The sequence below is a fragment of the Pipistrellus kuhlii genome, unplaced genomic scaffold, assembly GCF_014108245.1.
Source record: "Pipistrellus kuhlii isolate mPipKuh1 unplaced genomic scaffold, mPipKuh1.p scaffold_m20_p_9, whole genome shotgun sequence".
NCBI lineage: Eukaryota > Metazoa > Chordata > Mammalia > Chiroptera > Vespertilionidae > Pipistrellus > Pipistrellus kuhlii.
The window spans coordinates 66,410,098-66,431,788 of NW_023425595.1; the positions used below are offsets into that span (position 1 = coordinate 66,410,098).

General features: G+C 38.8%; 1 protein-coding gene across 6 annotated transcripts in view; it reads right to left on the reverse strand.

Moving 5' to 3' along the window:
* The window catches only part of SIK3 (SIK family kinase 3), a 233,161-nt gene that overhangs the window by 123,560 nt on the left and 87,910 nt on the right, over window positions 1-21,691 (reverse strand). For all 6 annotated transcript variants that reach the window (XR_006740870.1, XM_036428322.2, XM_036428320.2 and 3 more), the window contains exon 2: window positions 44-160. Coding sequence is in view for 5 of the 6 variants with exons in the window: in XM_036428322.2 (XP_036284215.1) it covers window positions 44-160 (117 nt within the window). In the remaining variant the exon portion in view is untranslated. The remainder of the gene's footprint in view (window positions 1-43; window positions 161-21,691) is intronic.

Below are 21,691 nucleotides of genomic sequence, written 5' to 3' on the forward strand. Positions count from 1 at the left end.
GCTGGTTTTTGTTGCCATACAATCAGCCACTAGGGTTTCCCACCTGGTAAAGCCTAATAATATGTGGGTGGCAAAGCATCTTCATAACTTGAACTTCTCGGAATATCTTCTTCAAGTTTTCTTCATCTAGCTGGCTCTTGTCTATGATCTTGATAGCAACCTGACAACAGAAGAAAATGTCTGCTGCAGCATGAAAAGCAATTTACTAAGGAAAATTAAATTCACTTTAAAATATTATATTGCGCAAAACAAAGGTGGCCACTATTTTGTTTACAGAATGTCAATGAAGAAAATGAATTCACTTTTTGGAAAAAGACAGGAAATTGATTTTTAGCAAGTTTGTCTCAGAGGAACAGACTCAAAAGCTAATGAGTCTTTGCCATTCCTTAAACTGCTTCTACAGTAAAACCCCGTGGCAAAGTACTTCCTTACTCCATAGATGTAGTTACAGTCTGGGCATATTGGGCTTTGGCGCAGAGAATGATATGTAGGGTTTCTAATTAAGACAATGGACTTATGCCATAAGCACAGGTGAGTTAGTAAAGTTCGACCAGAAATCTCAAAGGGGCATTCCACATCTCCCCAGGTGCTTGCATCACTCCATAATGGTGGCAGCACAACAGTAACCATGTACTGAAAATCTTCTGTGTACCACACATAATACTTAGTGCCTTGCAAGTACTAACTCATTTAAACCTCACAACACCCTATATTATTATTAACCTTGTTTCACAGATATGGAAACCGAGACCCAAAGAGATTACATTTATATGCGTAATATAAATTATTACACAAATAAATGGATCAAAGCCCAGATGGCTTAGCTTTAGAGTCAAATTCTTAATGATAACGCTATAAAATCTGAAGATCTTCCTATACTGTATATACTGCTTTAGCATAAAACATCTTTTTATTTTGCTCATTATTCTGAAGATACCAAACAGCACACAAAAAAATGTAAAACCATAAAAGATCGACTTTTTTTTTTTAAATCTACTAAATCTAAACTTCTTTTTATTCTTAGTGGAATATTCAAAACGTCTCTATATATATATGTGTGTCAATGACTCAATAAGTATGAAATCAATGAATATTAGTTGGAGTAAGGGCCAGAACTAGGTAAATTCTAGCTCCTTTCAATTCTTAAAATTCTATGATGCTAAACACTGGGAGAGGTAAAGAAAACTCATACTTATTTACACAAAAACGAGAAACCAGGAAAGTAAACTATCAATACTAAGAATATTTAGCCCAGAGAAATGAAGGGTGTGTGGACTCCACCTGGCAGATGACCTAACGTGTGGAGACCAACATGAGGAGCTGAGCATGGAGTGCCTCACTGCTGCAGGGGGCGCCCTGGGCTCAGGCACGGGCAGCCCCCAGCTCCATTCAGAGAGGGGTAAGCTCTGCCTAACGACAGAATGGAATCAAATGAGCTGGGGTAGCTTGAGCTATAGATTCATCAGCCACAACTTCAAGGAGCTCCCAAGTTAGTAGGGAAAGAAATATGTGAAACAGACAAACAGTACAGTGTTAGAAACGCAATCAATAAAGCTTTGTACAAGGTATAATGGTAGCACAGAGTATAACTTTCACCTGGGGAAAAGAAGCAGACATAAGGAAATAATTCACAAAGAAAGCATAACTTGGGAAAGAACTGGGGCAGGCAGAAAGGAGGGTGAATAATTTTATGAGGGGAAATAGCAAAATCATTAACAAATCCCAGCTAAGAAGTCTTGAACCATATGACCATGACCACTAGCATTTCCACTTCTCATCACTACTTCGCCAAATCACATGCAAGACCTTAACTCTGGCATCTGTGTCTGGTTCTTTAAGAACAGTTACCAAAACAAAAAAAATCATAGTACAGCTGAAACCAGTTTGGCTCAGTGGTAGAGCCTCGGTCTGCAGACTGAAGGGTCCCGGTCAAGGGCATGTACGCTGGTTGCAGGCACGTCCCCAGTGGGGAGTGTGCAGGAGGCAACTGGTCGATGTTTCTCACTCATCGACGTTTCTAGCTCTCTATCTCTCTCCCTTCCTCTCTGTAAGAAATCAATAAAATATATATATATTTTTAAATCATAGTACAAAAAGTACTTTTATAGAATAAATATCTGGTCTTAATAGTAATTATTATTAAAATCTTACATATGAATAGCACATTATCATTTACAGAGTACTTTCATATATAGGGTGTTCCCAAAAAATGTACACACATTTAACAGCTGATAGTTCAATTGATGTTTCTTTCTTTTAAGATTTAACCCAGTGGAATTAATAATTATTCAAAGTATATATACATTTTTGGGGGACATCCTGTACATAATATAAACTTAGAAACTCGCAGACATACTGGGAAATTGGTTGCAGGTATACCTAAGGTTGTGGGTAGGTGACAATGGAAACCTCCAGTCTCAGAGAAAAGATTACCATGTTCTGTGAGGGCCACTATGCACAAAAGATCAGGAAGCTCAACTAGGATTTGTTGATCGTCAACTGTCCAAAGACTGGCCCTGAAATCCCTTCTTCTGTCCTTGGCTACAATGGATATCACAGAAAAAGTAACAGGATTGGGGGAGGGGGTGTGCGGGGGCAGGAGAGCCTACAACGCAGATGACAGTATTTTTGTGCTTTGCACCCCAGAGAGTACTGGGTTACACTGGATTTGGTAGAGTCCTACAGTGGCCTCATTCTGAACTTCACTGGCATCCTAAGTAACAGGGCGCACACAGGGTAAACAGAAAGCCAAACCCAATCATCTATGAGAACAAAGCTGGTATTAAGATCTTATACACTAAGCACTTAATAAATATTTCTAATTTAATAAGATAGTGGTATAGTATGAATGTACTTTCTGTTTCTTAACAAGTATAGCTGACCTCAAATAAAGGGAATATGGTATTACATACTAATATGTATTTTTATCTCTTCAGGGAAAATTGCATTTAAATATAATCTGTCTTACAAGATGGAGACAGAAAGGTTTTAACAATTAAAACATCAGCCCAGCCACCATGGCTCAGTGGTTGAGCACTGACCTATGAACCAGAAGGTCACAGTTCAATTCCCACTCAGGGCACATGTCTGGGTTGCGGGCTCAAGACCCAGTTTGGGATGTACAGGAGGCACCGATCGACGATTCTCTCATGTTATTATCTCTCTTTCACTCTCCCCTCCTCTTTGAACTGAACAAAAATATATTTTTTAAAAATTAAAACATCCAATTTCTATCTACTCATCAGTAAGATTCAACAAAACAGAGAAATGAAGCTTTGCCTAGCAACTAAATCTAGTGTCAAAAGAAAAGACTCGGAATTGGTCCCTAACATATAATCTTGAGCAAGTTACTTAATTTTTCTATAGCTCCTTACCTATAAAATGTGGGTAACAATAGAACACATATTACAGCCTGCTTAGTATAATGCCTGGAATGAAGTCAACAAATAGTATACGTTAAATACAGGTAGTGCTATTATTTATTCAACTTTTCTGGAATCAAGCCTTAAATTTAGGCACTCCTTGGCAAAAACTAAATTTGTGTTTTTGCCACAAAATCCAGGATCTGAAACACACTGATTCCTAAGTCAAGGGACTAGCAGGGGAGCCTAGAAGCAAAATAGCTAACAATCTGTGGGCAGCATTCAGAACCAACCAGCTGCTTCCAGCTGATGAGGGAAGCACATGGAAGGAAGGGAGCTGGGGGAAAATGCATTCCATTCAGGAAAATCACACTGGCCATAGGAGGGGACCCACAGCAAGACCTGAGCCGGCGGCTGTGCTGGCCAGAGTGGTCTGCTTCTTCATGGCAGCCTGGGCCCTTTCCACCCTCCATCCATGCTAAGCTGCTACACCAGACAGGAGGGCCCTCGGTGTCACGTGGCACATGTGCCTGATAAAACCATTGAAGAGAGAAGGTAACGTGCATACAGCTCCGACCTTTGCTGCAAACTGGAAAGTGGAGGTTATCGAAAGAGCAGAGACAAACTATGCTGCCTGGGGGGGCCTGTGTTGAGGATCATGCCGTTTCACTGCTATAGATTAGTGGGGGCTCTATTATAAAGGTTCCAGCTTAAAGGACACACCACCTACTTGAAAAATTAAATGTATCCATAGAAAAAAGATAAAATAGAATAAACAGAATGTTTTTAGATTGGTGCTGAAAATCTGTGACTCACATGCTTGCACTACATATAAAAAGCACAGCAAGTAAAGGAAACAAACTTCCAATACATTACCAAGAAAGTATGTATTTCTTAAGTTTGCCTGCTTTACATAAAATGCTTATCTTGCAAAGAGCATGATTTTGTGAATTGACACTAATATTAACTAAGCATAGCATTGTATCAAATATGTGTCTAAACAGATACAGAGTATAGGAGTCCTTATGAATTCCTCTACCCAATATATATATATATTATTTTTTTTTAATTTTTAATTGACTTCAGAGAGAAAGGGGAAGGGAGAGAGAGAGAAACATCAATGATAGGAGAGAATCACTGATCCTCTATCTCTTGCATGCCCCCGCACTGGGGCTAGAGCCCATAACCCAGGCATGCCCATGATGGGATTAAACCTGGGACACTTCAATCCGCAGGTGGATGATTCATCCACTGAGCCAAACCAGCTAGGGTTACCCAAAATATTTCCATTCAACAAATCAATGAACCAAACAAGTACTTTACCAAAATCCAAACCTATGGAAGAACTAGAACCTTGAATTCAAGAAGCAAACAGAATACCTAGTTACCTCAATCCAAAGAAGCCCTCTCCAAGGCACTTCTCCAGGGTGGTGAAGACCTGAGGCGGGAGCTGGATGAGGGGGAGGGTTGGGGGGAGAGGGACATCTGTAATAATCTCACCAATAAATATTCTAAAAATTAAAAAATAAATAAGATAAAAATGACAGGGTGAAAGAAGAAATAAAAGATGAGATCAAAATATATATATATAAAAAATGAGAACAACAATAAAATATACCTAAACTTCTGGGATGCAGCAAAAGCAGTAAAAAGAGAGAAGTTTTTATCACAACAGACCTATCTCAAGCAACAAGACAAATCCCAAGTAAACAATCACATGTTAAAGGACTAGAAAAAGAAGAACAAAAGCAACCCAAAGTCAGCAAAGGAAAGAAAATAATAATAAAAAAAATTAGAGCAGAATTGAAATGAAATAGAGAACAAAAAGACCATATAAAAATTAATAAAAACAAAAAGCTGGTTCTTTGAAAAGATTAATAAAGTTGACAACCCACTGCCTAGACATACTAAGGAAAAAAGGGAAAAGACTCATATAAACAAAGTAAAAAATGATAGAGAATTCACCACAGACATCACAAAGGATCATCTATACCAGTACTTCTCAACCTTTCTAATGCCCCCGACCCTTAATATAGTTCCTCATGTTGTGGTGACCCCCAACCACAAAATTATTTTCATTGCTACTTCATAACTATAATTTTGCTACTGTTAATGAATCGTAATGTAAATATCGTGTTTTCTGATGGTTTTAGGCGACCCTGCTAGTAGTTCTCAACCTAAGACCATCGGAATCAAAGCGACATTTCAGTGTAGAAGGTGATGCTCCAAACACACCAGCCAGGGCTATCTGTATCTTCTTCAATTTCTTCCATCAGTGTCTTATAATTTTCCCAGTACAGGTCTTTTACATTCTTGATTAAGTTTACTCCTAGATATTTTATTATTTTTGAAGCAATTGTAAGTGGGATTATTTTCTTAATTTCCCTTTCTGATGGTTGATGGTTTATTGGTACATAAAAATAAAAGTAATTTCTAGATATTTATTTTGTATCCTGATACTTTTACTGACTTCATTTATCAGTTCTAGTAATTTTTTGGTGGAATTTTTTTTTAATTTAATAAATCTTTATTGCTCAGATTATTACAATTATTTCTCCTTCCCCCCTCCCCCCTTAGCTCCCTTCCACCTGGTACCCACCCCATTCTCTGCCCTTACCTCCTCATTGTCCTTATTCATAGGTGTAACATTTTAGTCCAGTCTCTTCCTGCACCCTCCCTACCCCTTTCCCCGGTAATTATTAATCCACTCCCTTTCTTTGCCCCTGATTCTATTATATTCACCAGTTTCTTCTGTTCCTCAGATTGTTAATTCACTTGGTTTTTAGATTCACTTGTTGATATATATGTATTTGTTGATCATAATTTTTATCTTTACTTTTTTCTTCTTCTTCTTCTTTTTAAAGAATACCTTTCAGCATTTCATACAATACTGGTTTGTTAGTGATAGCTTTTTCTTATTTGTGAAGCTCTTTATCTGACCTTCAATTCTGAATGATATATTTGCTGTGTAGAATAATCTTGGTTGTAGGTTTCTGCTATTCATCACTTTGAATATTTCTTGCCATTCCCTTCTGGCCTGCATAGTTTCTGTTGAAAAATCAGCTGACAGTCGTATGGGTGCTCACTTGTAGGTAAAACTAATTGTTTTTTCTCTTGCTGCTTATAAGATTCTCTTTGTCTTTTGTTCTTGGCATTTTAATTATGATGTGTCTTGGTGTGGTCCTCTTTGGATTCCTTTTGTTTGGGGTTCTGTGCACTTCCTGGACTTATAAGTGTATTTCTTTCACCAGGTGGGGGAAGTTTTCTGACATTATTTCTTCAAATAGGTTTTTAGTATCTTGTTCTCTCTCTTCTTCTGGCACCCCCATAATTCTGATGTTGGTATGCTTGAAGTTGTCCCAGAGGCTCCTTACACTATCTTCAACTTTCTAGATTCTCTTCTTTTTGCTTCTCTGGAGGAGTGTTCTTTGCCTCTTTGACTTGATTCTTGTGTTCCTCTAGTCTGCTGTTGGGTCTCTGTATAATATTTTTATTTCAGGCAGTGTATGTTTAATTTCTAGTTGGTCCTTTTTCATATCCTCAAGGGTCTCATTAAATTTAACGGCCTTTTCTAGGAAATTCTTGAAAAACCTTATAACCATGGTTTTGATCTCTATATCCAGTCTTTTGTTCTCCTCCATTTCTTTTATTTGAGATCTGTTTCCTTGTCTCAGCATTTTCGCTGCTTCCCTGAGTTGGTAGGGTGGCCTTGTGTGTTTGGTGTCTTATATGGCCCAGTGGGTCAGCCTCCCAGTTACCTGGGATGAACACTCTTGGTGCACCCCTTTGTGGACTGTATGTACAGCCTTATTGTAGTTAAGTCTTGATTGTTGTTGGTATCACTGGGAGGAACTGACCTCCAGGCCAATTGGCTGTGAGTATCAGCTATGTCTATGCCAGGATACCTTCTGTATTGGAGACAGTCTTATAGGATTAGACTTGCAAAATTGAAAAAGCCTCTGTGCTCAGCTTGGATGGGGCAGAGTTTCAGGGCTGAGCCAACAGTCTTGGCTTCCCATCAGCCCTGCCCTTGTGTGCTTACCTCAGACCTCTGCCTTCCACCTATCCCCTGAGTTTCCAGCTGACAGTCCAGATTCCCCTTGTAAGAGCGTGGGTGCCCCAGGGGCTCGCCCTAAACTGGGTTTCAGTGCACAGTGCATTTGAACTAAGATTCAGTGAAGTTAGGAGCTTCCGATGCCTTCCGCTATGGAGCGGCTGCAGCAACCTCCGGGGTCAGACCTCTCTGATGCGCTCACTGGCGACTCTAGCCCCTGCCCACTGAGGTTCCCAGCTCCCCCGAGTCTCCCAGTCTCTGAGCCTCCGGGTGCCTTTCTCTTCAGTTCAGACTCCACCCGTATGAGCCTGGGTCCATGGGGTCTCGGCCAGGGTTGGGGTTCAGCAGTTGGAACTGGGGTGCAGTCTTATAGGATCTTTCTATAAGTCTATAGAAAGTCTATAAGAAAGTCTATAAGACTATAAGACTTTCTTTCCCCTCCCGCCAGCCAGGCACTCAGCCACCCTTCCTCTCCATGCACGTCTCCCTACCTCGGTGCTTTTTGGCTCCCCTCTCTTCTTCTTTCTAGTTGTAGATTTCCCACTCAGCCAGCTTTACTGTGGTTTTGGATGATGTCTGTTCTGTCTTTTAGTTGTTGTTTTGAGATTGTTGTGAGAGGCAACAGTTTGGGTGCTTACCTAGGCCAGCATCTTGGGGGGGGCGGGGCCACCTAGTGGAATCTTTAGGGTTCCCTATGTATAGTATCATGTCATCTGCAAATAACAACAGTTTACTTCTTCCTTTCCAGTTTGGATGCCTTTTCTTTCTTTTTCTTGTCTGATTACTGTGGCTATGACTTCCAGTATGATGTTGCATAAGAGTGTAAAAGCAGACATCCCTGTCTTGTTTCCAATCTTAAGGGAAATACTTGTAGGTTTTGCCCATTTAGTATGGCTACTAAACAAGCCAATAGCTAAGAAAATGGTACAATGAAAAAATGATTGTTTTTATATAAAATAAAAGCAGGCAGCAAAAGTTATTCCACAAAAAATTTTTAAGTTAAGGTGGGAAATTAACCTATGAAAAGTGAAATATTCCTTGCAGAGATTAGACTATGTGGACAAAGAGCTTTGCAGTGGGTTGAATTGTTTGGTTAAAAGGAGGCAGAAAGCTGAATGCACTTCAAGATGAATTTTCTTAATGAAGTACATGTTCCTCTCTCCTGGAGTGCCAGTTCACAGGTAAAAAGAACAGCCTCACAGGATTGTGCTCTTCCAAAGAACAGCCTGTATCAGGGAGCCTGTTGCTGAGCACATTTCAATGCAGCACCTAGAACACTCAACACGTTTTAAAACACCAGCCAGAAAGAAAGCTGAAGTCGATTGGCACAGCATAACTTTCTTAAACTTCCCCGATGAAGATTTATTGCATTGTGTATCTTGTTAACTACCGTATTTTTCGGACCATAAGACGCACTTTTTTTCCCCCAGAAGTGGAGGAGAAAAAGTCCCTGCGTCTTATGGTCCAAATATAGCCTACACATATACTTTAAAAAAAAAGTTTTTTTACTTGCCCGGCTCTGTGTGGTCTCTGTGTGCTTGCCCAGCTCTAAAATGGTTCTAAATGCTGCTGTTTACTTTACAGGGTTGATTACATGTGTTTATGACTGTGATGTTGGGTTTTAATGCACATAAATATTTTAGGACACTATTTGTTTCAGAATCTTTTTTTCTTCATTTCCCTTCTCTAAAAACTGGTGCATCTTATGGTCCGGAGCGTCTTATGGTCTGAAAAATACGGTATACAATGGTAGTGTTGTTCTTGGTGAACACAGTTAGCAACAGTTCATATTTTAAACTGTCTTCAATTAAATTAATATGGCCCAAGGCCTAATAATATATCCTGCAGTAGCAGGAATTTGAGTGAACCAAGGAAACACAATCACATTTGAAAAACGTACATGCTAAATTCCTCCTCTTTTATACCTCCCAGTTATTTGGTGACAGAGTCTAAGGGAAAACAGGAAGTGATCTCCATTATCAGATAACATCTTACCCTTCCTATTACTAAACTCTTATATCTTAGATGCCTGTAGGTGAGTTAATTGTTTGTCAAGACATATGTCTTGTCGAGCCATTCATTTCTAGTCTGAATGATTATGGCACCACACTGGGTTAAAGAGCCAGCTTCCTGTGTCTATCAGGAACCCTGTGCCACATACCTTCTGAGGGGTTTTCCTAATCACAGCTATACAGCTTGTTAATATGAAGAACGTAATGAAACAAAATCTTTGAATTGAAAATGTGATATTAAGAAGTCATCACATTTTCAAATCAAAGATTTTATTTCCATAATAAATGTTTGCATTTCATGTGCTAAACCACATGTGTCAAACACAAGGCCCGCGGGCCAAATCCGTCCCGCCAGGCCTTGCAATGTGGCCCGCACCGCGCTGTCATCACTGCACTCCGCTGCGTTTCCATCACAATGACAGTTTATGACTATTCAGTAAACCATTCGGCCCGCGATTTAGGCTGAATTTTAGATTTTGGCCCCTTCTCTGATTGAGTTCGACACCGCTATGCTAAACAGTAAAATTTAAGTAACTTAAAATTGCTCCCCTGGAAAGTCTAGTGGTAAGCATTAATTAATTTTCAAATATCTGATATTTATTTTAAAGATGGGAGTGAAACAATAAATAACACTATCATAGAAAATAAAAAACTTCCATTAAAATACAGTATATGGATTATTATATATATCATATGTATGTTAATAATATTTCTCACATTACACGTTAAAAACACAACTATATGATATATGTGCTTAAATAACAGCTAATATTTAATAAGATTGCCCATCCTTTCCTTTAGCAGGATTGCATGCATTTTTTTAAATATATTTTATTGATTTTTTACAGAGAGGAAGGGAGAGAGATAGAGAGCCAGAAACGTCGATGAGAGAGAAACATCAACCAGTCGCCTCCTGTACACCCCCCACCAGGGATGTGCCCGCAACCAACGTACATGCCCTTGACCGGAATTGAATCCGGGACCCTTCAGTCCGCAGACCGACGCTCTACCACTGAGCCAAACCGGTTTCGGCATGGATTGCATGCATTTTAAATTCTGACCTATGATAGTTCTAAATTGACATTACTATACAAGAATTTCACTTTAAATTTTTAACCATTAAAATAATTTTAATCATTTAATTTAATCATTTAACTTATTAAGCAAAAAAAAACCTATTACACGATTGAGCCTTTCTTTGATCTAATGACAATATTACTTTTGAGAAATTAATGTGACCCCTAATTAACTGTCAAAGAGACCCAAAAGAACCCTAGCCAACTTGGTTCAATGGATGGAGCATCAGCCTGCGAACTGAAGGGTCCCAGGTTCAATTCTGGCCAAGGGCACATGCCTGGGTTGTGGGCTCAATCCCCATGGGGGGCATGCAGGAGGTAGCTGATCAATGAGTCTCTCTTATCATTGATGTTCTATCTCTCTCTCCTTCTCCCTTCCTCTCTGAAATCAATAATATTTTTTTAATTGGGATTAACCCAATTTAAGAAAAAAGAGACCCAAAAGACTCTCCAGACATCAGCTATAGCTTTATTTGAAATACATATTTGCATAAATGTTTTTAGAAAAATAACAGACCCTGAGAAACTCCATGTAGAAAACCACAAGGATGAGATTTAAGACATGAGAAAATGACTTGAGAATGTAGACTGCTGGAAGGAACTAAAATGTTAATTGATAATAACTTCATGTTAAAAATAATTATCCCTCCACATTTAAAAGCCCTCTGAAATTTTCCTGGGATTTCTGGGTCAGAGATTTCTATAGAGATCACACTGGCATTCTTTGAAACACAGTCAAAGAAAACCCCTCCAGCCCGGCTGGTGTGGCTTAGTGGTTGAGTCAGGGCTCATGCCTGGGTTGCGGGCTTGATCCCCAGTGTGGGGCATGCAGAAGGCAGCCGATCAATGGTTCTCTCTCTCATCATTGATGTTTCTTTCTCCCCCGCTCTCCTTTCCATTCTCTGCAATCAATAAAAATGTTTTAAAAAAAAGAAAATCCCTCCAATAAATCAAATGTAATTTTCTGAATAGAATATGGCACAGAATAAAGAGCTCACTCAGTGTAGGGAAGAAAAAAATACTGACATATACAGTAGCAGAATCTTATCCCCTCTGCAAAAATTCTCATATAAACTTCAATACATAAGAGGGGGGGGGGAGAGATAAGCCTCTTCTTTCGAACCCTCGGTAAAAGGTTCGGAGACAGACAAAACATGTTAAAACTCCAGGACTCAGAAGGACAATTCGGAAATCATCAGGACAGCAAAAAGATCACTGAATTGAGAGGTGATCTAGAGTTCAATTCTCAATTCCATTTCTAAGAAATGTTTGTGACCCTGGGCCAATCACCTTACTGTTTACTGTCCTCAGCGATTAAATAAAAGGTGTGCCTGTTTGTGACTTGAAAGCAGACTTATCATAACAAAGCTGTAATGGCTCCTAATTAGAACTCTGACAGATTGTTTGGGCTTGCTTTTAAATATACGTGGGGAAATTTCTAATGTGTGCTACAGGAACCATGTGTTAAGAGCCTTCAAGGAAAAATAAATGTAGGAAGTTCTGACCCTCTTCTCCCCAAATCTGTTTTTTAACCAAAAAAAGGATAAAGAAAACTAGGGTTTCTTTGTCCTTTGGTTGCTCCAAAGTAGGTCAGGTCTGTGTGTAATTATTGGGTTTCATCTTCCTTAAGAAAAGGAAGAGATGTCAATGCATGGGGACTTTTAATAAATAGCAGACTCCAGCAAGAGAGTACCTCAGCTGCTGACCAAAAACAACAGTAAACGAAGAAATTGCCTTTTGTTTTTAACAAGAGTAAACCAATTCTAAGACAAAATAAGAGACGTGGTTTCTTATTCTAAGGCTACAGCCATTAAACTTGAACTTGTATATAAGTACTTCAACTTTCATCGTCTTCGTGGGCATACTCCCTATTTAACAAGATTGACATAAAGAAACTGCAAAATTTAAATTAAAAATATACCTACTGGAGGATTTTACAGGCAAGAATACCTATCAAAAGTTTAAATAATAATATGTGCATTACCAAAATATTTCCTTACAAAAGAATCCCCACAGGGTTCCTTTCAACAACATGCTCATCAAAATTTTTACTGTGGAATACATCCCACCTCAAGATACCCCCTATTCTAAAACTTATATTGTAATTCCTTTAATTTTCTTTACAATCTTATCATATAGGTATCACCAGACCACATATTATTTAGATTTGCCTACTCTTATACTTTATGAAAATAGGATCATATAATTATATTGTCTTTTTTTATCCTTATTATAGTTATAATATTCCTCCATGAAGATGAATGTAGTGTTACCTAATTTGCCTCATGCTAAATAGTAATCCTTTTATAAGTATACCAAATTTACTTATTGCTTTATATTGGTAAGATACTTGGGTTGTTTATATATCTAGCTATTAAGAACGGTGCTTCAAATATTTTTATTCTAGAGGCCCAGGGCACGAAATTCAGAGGCCCAGTGTCTCTCAGCCCAGCCTGCACCCTCTCCAATCTGGGACCCTGCAGGCCTGGTCACCCCTAACTGCCCTCCCCTGCAGGCCTGGTCCCACCCAACTGCTCTCCCCTACAGGCCTCAGTCCTCCCAACTGCCCTTCCCTAAGGCCCAGTCAACCCCAACTGCCCTCCCCTGCTGATCATCTTGTGGTGACCATCTTGTGTGTTGGAGTGATGGTCAATTTGCACATTACTCTTTTATTACATAGAATATGTCTTATGGACCATGAGTGTAAGAGTTTCACTAAGGTTACTTAGGAATCACTTATGAAGCCAAAATGGTTGGAGCCAGCCATAGCCTCTTTCCACTGTTCTATATCATATCCAACAACTGTAATTTTTTTCATTTTTCCAGTCTGTTGTGGATAAGAAACAAATATTTACTCTGTTTTGTTTTGTTTAATAAGCTTTTATTGATTTTTGAGGGAGAGGGGAGAGGAGAGGGAGAGAGACAGAAACATCAATGAAAAACATTGATGGGCTGCCTCCTCCACACCCCCTACTGGGGATCGAGCCCGCAACCCCGGCATGTGCCCTGACTGGGATCTGAACAGTGACCTTCTGGTGCACAGAACAACACTCAATTCACTGAGCCACACTGGCTGAGCATTACACACTTCAAATTGCATTTCCTTGATTATTAAAAAAGTTAAGGATCTTTTCACATGTTTATGGAGCATTTGTTTCTGCTTCTGTGAAATAAACTTATTCATGAGTTTCTATTTCTTTTTTCCTATCTTTTATTACTTTGAGAAGTTCTTTAATATTCTGGTTAACAAACTCGGTCAGTGTATCTTCTCAATTTTGGCTTACCTTTACTCTGTTTTTATGGAGTCGTCATCTTTTTTATTTTAGTAAATTTTTTATTAAACTATAACATATTATACAGAAATGTGGCCAAATTACAAGTGTAGTCCACATACACAAAAGCAATTTTGGGTTCTCGATAATTATGGAGAATGTAAGGGAAAGATCAAAAATTCTAAGAACTGCTAACTCAGAAGCATGTGGTAACTTGTCATCCTCTATGTCACTAACTTCGTATGTCCCAGCTCTTCCTTATCTGTATTAAGTTCTGGAAATTTTCTTCAGATCTGTCTGTCTTCCGGTCCACTCATCCATTCCACCCAATCTGTAACATCAGTCCATTGTTTTTCACTTATGGTATTTTCTTTCTATAAATTCTACTATAACAGATCTTCTTTAACATCTTCATCAATTTTGTAGTTCTCTTCATATATTTTAATCCGCTCCTTTATTTCTTTTAATATCTATAGTCTTTTCAAGACCGATAGTTACTGCTGATGTTTGATTTACCTATCACTGTGTAACAAACCACCACAAAACTTAGTGGCTTAAAACAACCACCACTTATTTTGCCCACAAATGTGCGATTTGTCCAGGGCTCCAAAAGAGAGCTTGTCTCTGCTCCCTGTGGCGTCACCTGGGGCAGCTGCATAGGAGCTGGAGGGCCCACCTGCAGGGCCAGCAAGCCAGCACTGGCTGTCAGTGGGGGAACTGAGTTAGTGCTATTAAGCACAGCATTCTGAGATTATTCACAGCATAGAAATGGGTTCAGGAAACTATGGAAGAAATGTGGGCATTTGTCTCTTAGACTCAGAAATTACATAACAGCACTTGTGTATATTCTTTGGGTCAAAGCAGTGACAAAGGCCCGCCGAGTTTTCTGGAACAGGACAGACTCTTGTCTGTGAATAGTGAGGTTCTACAAGAGAGCGTATGGTGGAAATTTGGTGGTAGCATCACTGGAAAATACAATCTGTCACATCTAGCTTAGTTGCTTCGTCTCTTGAGCCAATTCACATTTCTTGCAACTTTATGTATAGAAATTCTGTCAGGCCTGTCTGTAAAGTGTGCTGCAAATCAGAGATTTGAATTTGATTCTCCTAGACACTGGGAATCACAGCCCACCAGAAGTGCTTTCAGCTTAGAAGTTTTTGAGCCATACAGGTAATATGCAATCTGTTTGCAAATCCATGTGAACGCAGGCATTTGTGCAGGCAGTTTCAGGGGAGACTTTCCCCCATCTCTCTATCCAAAACCAAGACATTAGCAAACTAGCATCTTCATGCCAGGCATCTGTTATCCTCCTCACCCACTGAGGGAGTCACCTTCTGGGGCTAGTCTCCAGCAGGACCTCCCATTCTGCTTGGACACTATTTTGTTGTTCGTACCCTTCCCTTCTGCTCTAATCCTGTAAGAAACCCTCAGGATTATACCACCTTCAGTGCTTGCTCTACCTCATGAAATGCCATCTTAACCCTTCCGGGTCTTAAACTGCTTTTCTTATATGAGTGCCAGCATGTTACATATTATATATTGTATATGTACTCACATATTTTTTCCCTCCATTTAAAAATGTTCTGACCAGACCTGGAGTCTCTCTGCACATCTAATCTACCATATTACTAAACAGAATAACTCATCATTCATTTTAAGCTATTTCCCTTATTTAAAACTTATCATTTCAGGAATACAACCATTATTTTTACAAGGCAGCTATGTAAAATAGTATATATCACTTTGATAGAAGTGATTTGGAAAATGTCTATAATTAATACACTTCCTATAAAGCAAATAATCTGAGTAGACTTAAACTTATTAGATGTAGGGAGCGACTCTGGGTTCAAGCCTCAGGCTGACCTGTGGCAGGACCACAAACAAGTCCCTGCCTGGAGGGCAGAGCTCTCCTAAGCCCGACCCTGCAGCCTCCCTAATTCCTTCCAAGGCAGCAAATTGGCTAGGAGGTGTACCAAGTGTGGCCAAAACAAGAACATCTGTATACATGTTAATCTGCCCTTGTTGTAATCAGACTATAAAATAAAGCATCAGCCTGCAGGCTGGATCTTTTGTGTCCTCCTCCAGGCACAGGAGATCCACCAAGCTCCAGCTGAATTCTCCTCTCCATCTTTTCTTCAGTCCTTCACTGCTCCTCGTCGGGTTCACCCTTAGCCGTGCTGGTGCAGCACAATTAGACACACTAACTTCTGCCCTAGGCTCTTCATGTCCTTCAAATTCTACTGATGTCTGTACATATTTTAAACATAGTTTAACACTGTACCACAACCAACAATAAGGGTAATTTTATTGATTTAATGGAAAAGCAAAGAGGGGGGAGGGGGGACTATTTCTAAGGCCAATGTTTTAGGGTTCAATGTCTTGTAAGGAAAGATAAATTTAAGTTCTCTTCAGCAAAATGAAAATGAATTAGGTGGATTTAATATTCATGTGCATTTTTTTAAACAAACATACTTACTGTAAATTACACTCAAGGCTCAAAGGAAATAGGAGCAGCTCATGAAAAGAAAGAGAGCTGTAAGCTGCCAGAGCCTTTAAGTGTTAGCTCTTCACACCATGCTGAGAGCAATGGGGTAGGCTACCAATTACCACCTTCTCAAGAAGATGACAGCAAACATATTCCAGAGGAGAAAAGGCTAGTCCAACTATTAGATAGGATCAAATTGATTTTAGACAGTGAGAGGAAGGAAGAGAGAGAGAGAAACATTGGTGTGAGAGAGAAACATCGATCAATTGCCTCCTGTACATGCCTGACAGGGGATCAAACCCACAACCGTTTGGTGTACTGGACCACATTCCAACTAACTGAGCCAAACCCATGGCTATTGTGCCTCATCGTATGCAATATGATCTTTCAAGCTCAGCCTGCTAAACATCAGCGGTCCGCGAGGAGAAAATCCACATGGAAGCAAATTCCACCAGGTAATTTATCCTACAAATGGCATACATTTCAGGTTCTTTATTTTTGCTCTCTCTACTTCTCTCTGGGTCATAAAAGAACTTGACAGAGGTTAGATTTTACTATGTATAAAGTCTGCAGCCCAGATTATAAAGCTCAGCAAAGTATGCATTAAGCACAGGCAAAAACATTTGCTTTGTGCTCTGTTTTGGGTTTGCTAACTTAGGATATCTATAGTTTCAAAAATGTGTCTAAGACTGTTGAGATGAAAAAATTGGAAAAAAGTCACACATAGCCCAGCACAGGCTTCCAGGTCTTCTGAGTTCATTTTCTTCATATAAAAAAAAACTACCAAGGCCATTAGGCAATCTGTGGTTTCATTTCATAATTAAAGAAATTAATAGCTTTGAATATAAAATTTATATAGATAACTTTACTCTGAGGTATTCTCCTACTCTGGATTTTTGTGTTTAGAACCCAAAAGTACCAATTACCAGACTCCCAAGCCAGAATCTATAAAAAGTTCTTTTCACTCATTAGCAATCTTTTCTCATAGCACTACTTCAAAAATAACTTTTGTTTTCTACTTACGAAGAGTGTACAACAAATCTGACCCCTATTGTATAATACTTAGTATATGCCATGTTGTTAAAATTCATCTATACTATCTTTCATCTCACACCTTGTTAATTTTTTAATATTAAAATTAAAGAATTATGCATCATAACAAGGTAGAAAGTGAGTACAACGGATATACTTAGCAATGAAGTATCATGAATTTAAAATGGTTAAACCTGAAAGAAGGAAATGTTCAGTAAATCCAATATATACAGATTGGGAAGGGGAGCAAAGTTACATTCCACAGTGTTAGCAATGTCAAGCTTATCCGTATCAACGTACAAATTTGCCCATCTGAGTAATAAGGGTATTGATATAAATTAATTATAGCCTAGAAATTAAATACTTGATCTTACTGGGTGAGTTTATCCTTATACATTTATAAGGGTTTGCTTGTACATATGGGCATTAATACAAAGATTCACTTATAATTTAATCTGTTATGGTCTGCTTAATTGCGAACTCTTTTGGCCTCCCTCCATTTATCTCAACTATACCTTTGAAAGGATCTTCATTATGTCAAATAGAAACAAATAAGAAACTAAAGCTTGCATTTATTATTCTAAGAAAACAGGGGCTTTCTTTTTATAAAATTTGCATCTATTTAGAGCAATAATCAACACACATAAAGAGATGCTAGGGGAAATTAAAAATGGTGGTGGAGTAAGTGCAAGTTATACTGACATTCTCCCAGTATCAAACTGTAAATACAACTAAAATAAAGAAAACCGCCTGAACAGTTTGACTCAGTGGATAGAGCGTCGGCCTGTGGATAGAAAGGTCCCAGGTTCGATTCCGGTCAAGGGCATGCATGTATCTTGGCAGCTAATTGATATTTCTCTCTCATTGTTTCTAGCTCTCTCTCCCTCTCCCTTCCTCTCCGTAAAAAAAATCAATTAAATATATTTTAAAAAAGAAACCCACCCTGAAAAATCAATTACAGATTAACTGGAGAGGACCTGATAACCAAGGATGGAAAGTGGAGACCTCATAGAGACTGGTAGAAAGTGTGGCGATGTGAAAAGGGAGGTCAGGCTCCCACAAACAGCAGCTGAAGATCTGGAGAGATTATCTCAGCTGTGGCAGGTTCTCACTGAAAACTCGGGGGTCTAAACCCTAAGCTGGGCTCCCCAGTCCCAAGCACCAAAACTGAGTAAGGTGCCCAAATAACATCAGGCTGTGGAAAGAGATACTGTCAGTGAGAAAGAGCTGGAAAAACAGTCATCCTGTTAAAGCACCGAAGATGCTAAGTTTTCTGTTTTATTAGGTTAATTTTACCGCAATCTAAACACACACACAAACACACACACATATATATATAATAATAGTACTAGCGTAGTGCCACTCCACTATGACTTCCACCAGCCTTTGACCTCAATTCATTTTCTAGAACCCTATTAAAATGCAGGTTTCACATCTGTTTGACCATTTAATATGCTGAAAGATATTCCTGGCCAGTATCTAGATAGAAACTTATATAACCTATGGTTTTAGAAAAGATGGCCTGCTGTACAGGCATATTTGGGGGTTAGGACTGAACATATTCTCAGAGATTACAAATATAGCATCTGCTTCCCTCCACCCAGCAGAAATAAATATTAAAATAATTCTTCAAGAATGCTACACAGCGCCAATGGAATCCTCTGACATGTGCACATCAGACCCTGAGAAGAGAGGTAGGGAAGAGAATAAACATGCGGTGGCAGGCTCTCTTTGCATAACCTGCTCTAATGAGATCCATGTTATAGGGAAAATCTGACTTGAGATGCAAATATTTATAAACTATGATTTAAAGGCCATTTATTTTAGGAGAGAAAATATGCAGTAAAACTAACACAGTAACAAACTAAAATGCAGGGGAGAATAATACACCATTTCAACCAGAAGAAACTGCACTTTTGAGGGTTATTTTTTTTAATGGTAAGTATTCACTCTCTACCTTGATATGTTAAAGAATCATTATACAGGGAACAAAGTTCGTTAAACACGTGCTAACACATAGTAACAAAGCTACATGGGGTTATAGTCACAGAACTTTCCAAAGTTGGGTGGTACAAGCACTGATCACCTCACAAAGTATAAAGAGGCGCAGAAGCACATAAAGCTAACACTGGAAAGAGCCTTGAAAATATCTTATTCTAACCCAACCCCTTTGTTTCATAGATAAGTAAAGCTTAAGTGCAGAACTTTCCAATATACCAACATGAACATGTAAGATGTAAATTTCTAATTACCAACATTAATATAATATGTAACTCAGTAATATACCAACATGATAATTTTGTTGTTGTTGTTAATCCTCACACAAGGATTTATTTGTTTTTCCATTGATTTTTAGAAAGAGTGGAAGGAAGAGGGAGAGATAGAGAGAGAGAAAACATAGATGTGAGAGAGACACACATTGATTGGTTGCCTCCCTCACACATCTGACCAGGAACAGGGATTGAGCTTGCAAACGAGGTACCTGTCCTTGACCGGAATCAAACCTGCGACCCTTCAGTCCTCAGAACAATGCTCTAACGACTGAGCGACCGCCAGGGCTGATAATGATTTTTAAACACAGTCATAATATCCACAAACTATCAGAAGCCTCGGGGGTGGGGAGATTACAAAATGTGTAAAAGTTTTATGGAGAAAACTATAAACATTAATTAATAAAATACCTAAAAGAAGACATATGCCTTGTCCATAAACAGAAATCTCTAATTTTGAAAAGATCTCGATTCTCCTTCCTTGCCCCTAAATAAGCCAGACTCTAGTCTCTCTTCCAAATAAAACTAAAAGTTAAAAAAGAGTATTCTTTTATCTTCTGAGTAATAATGGTAAAGAGACATGTTAGGATAAACCTGAAAAACATGTCCTCTTACCCACGCAGTTTAACATTTAAATTCAGGTTTCTAGTCTATAATGCTCAGCCAGCTGCACCTTGCCTTGCACAGTCATTATTTTTGCAAGTTCAAATGCCTCAGAATACCTGTGTTTCTGTGCAGATCTCTATATTTACTTTAAAATCAGTAAGGGCTTTTAAAATGCAAAGTAAACTTTGGAAACAATAGGATGCTAATTTAACATTGTAACTTTATAGCTCACCATACACTTATTTAAAGGCTGCACAAAGTTGCAACTTGATATTCTGGCCCTGCCCTTCTTGAAAACATGTGGGTGTTGCTGGTTGATACAAATACAAGTTATCCTTCTAAGTTCCTAAAGATCAGAAAGAATAAGGGCAGTCCCCTGAGACCTCCAGGACCAAAAAGATACAGCATCATAAAGGTTATAAATTAAACATAAAGGCAACCCAAGTTATTTTCAATTAGTATCCTGGGGAAAGGACTAAATTAAAAAGAAAAATTACACTTGACTCTGTTGAATTGTTAAATTCATATCACTGTGGGCTTCCAAATTAATTCCATATATTTTGACACATGAAGTAGAATAAGGCAGGACAATTAACAACTGCACATCTTTAACCTAAGCAAGATAGTTTTTGCCCAAATTGGTTTGGCTCAGTGGATAGAGTGTTGGCCTGCGGATTAAAGAGTCCCAGGTTCGATTCCAGTCAAGGGCACGTACCTTGATGCGGGAACAACCCCAAAAGAGGTGTGCAGGAGGCAGCTGATCAATGTTTGTCTCTTCGATGTTTCTAACTCTCTATCCCTCTCCCTTCCTCTCTGTGAAAAATCAATAAAATATATATATATTTTTTAAAGATAGTATCTGACAGTTGAACTCAAACAGGTAACTATTGTAAAATCACACGTAGGGCTTAAGATATAAACCTACTATAAACTGAGAAGTAATTGAAACTTATAAAAGTAATTTCCAAGTCTCTTAATATTTTATTGCATCAGATTAAAGCTGCTGAAATTTAAATTTCAGTTTGAAGACAGTGGCAAAGGACTTTTTTCCTTTTACCTGTACTCAGAAGAAATAATTGGGGGAAAAAGCAGACATTCTATGAGAAGGCAATGAGATAGTGTATATTTTAATAGTGAAACAATGTCAAGAAAAGGCTGTGATTGACTGAACACAGTAACTATGCAAGCTTTGTGGCAGCAACTCAACATGGTACTTATCTAGACTGTGATTCTGACCGGCCAATTGCCAGCAAAACTGCACAAGGTCTACAATTCAAAGGAGAGAACTTTCTGGAACAGAAAACCTACTACAAAGACCAAGTGTCTAGACATTAGTAGGAAACCTACCAACAGAGAGCTTCCCAAACTCAAAGAATGAATGCCACCCCACCCACCCCCACCGCCAACTTTGAGAGAACGGGAGAAATGCTACAATGAGCCCAGTGGTCAGGAGGCTATCAAAACTAGATGTATCCTCTACCCATTATTGAGCAAAACAGCAAATCTAAACTTAACAGGCCTC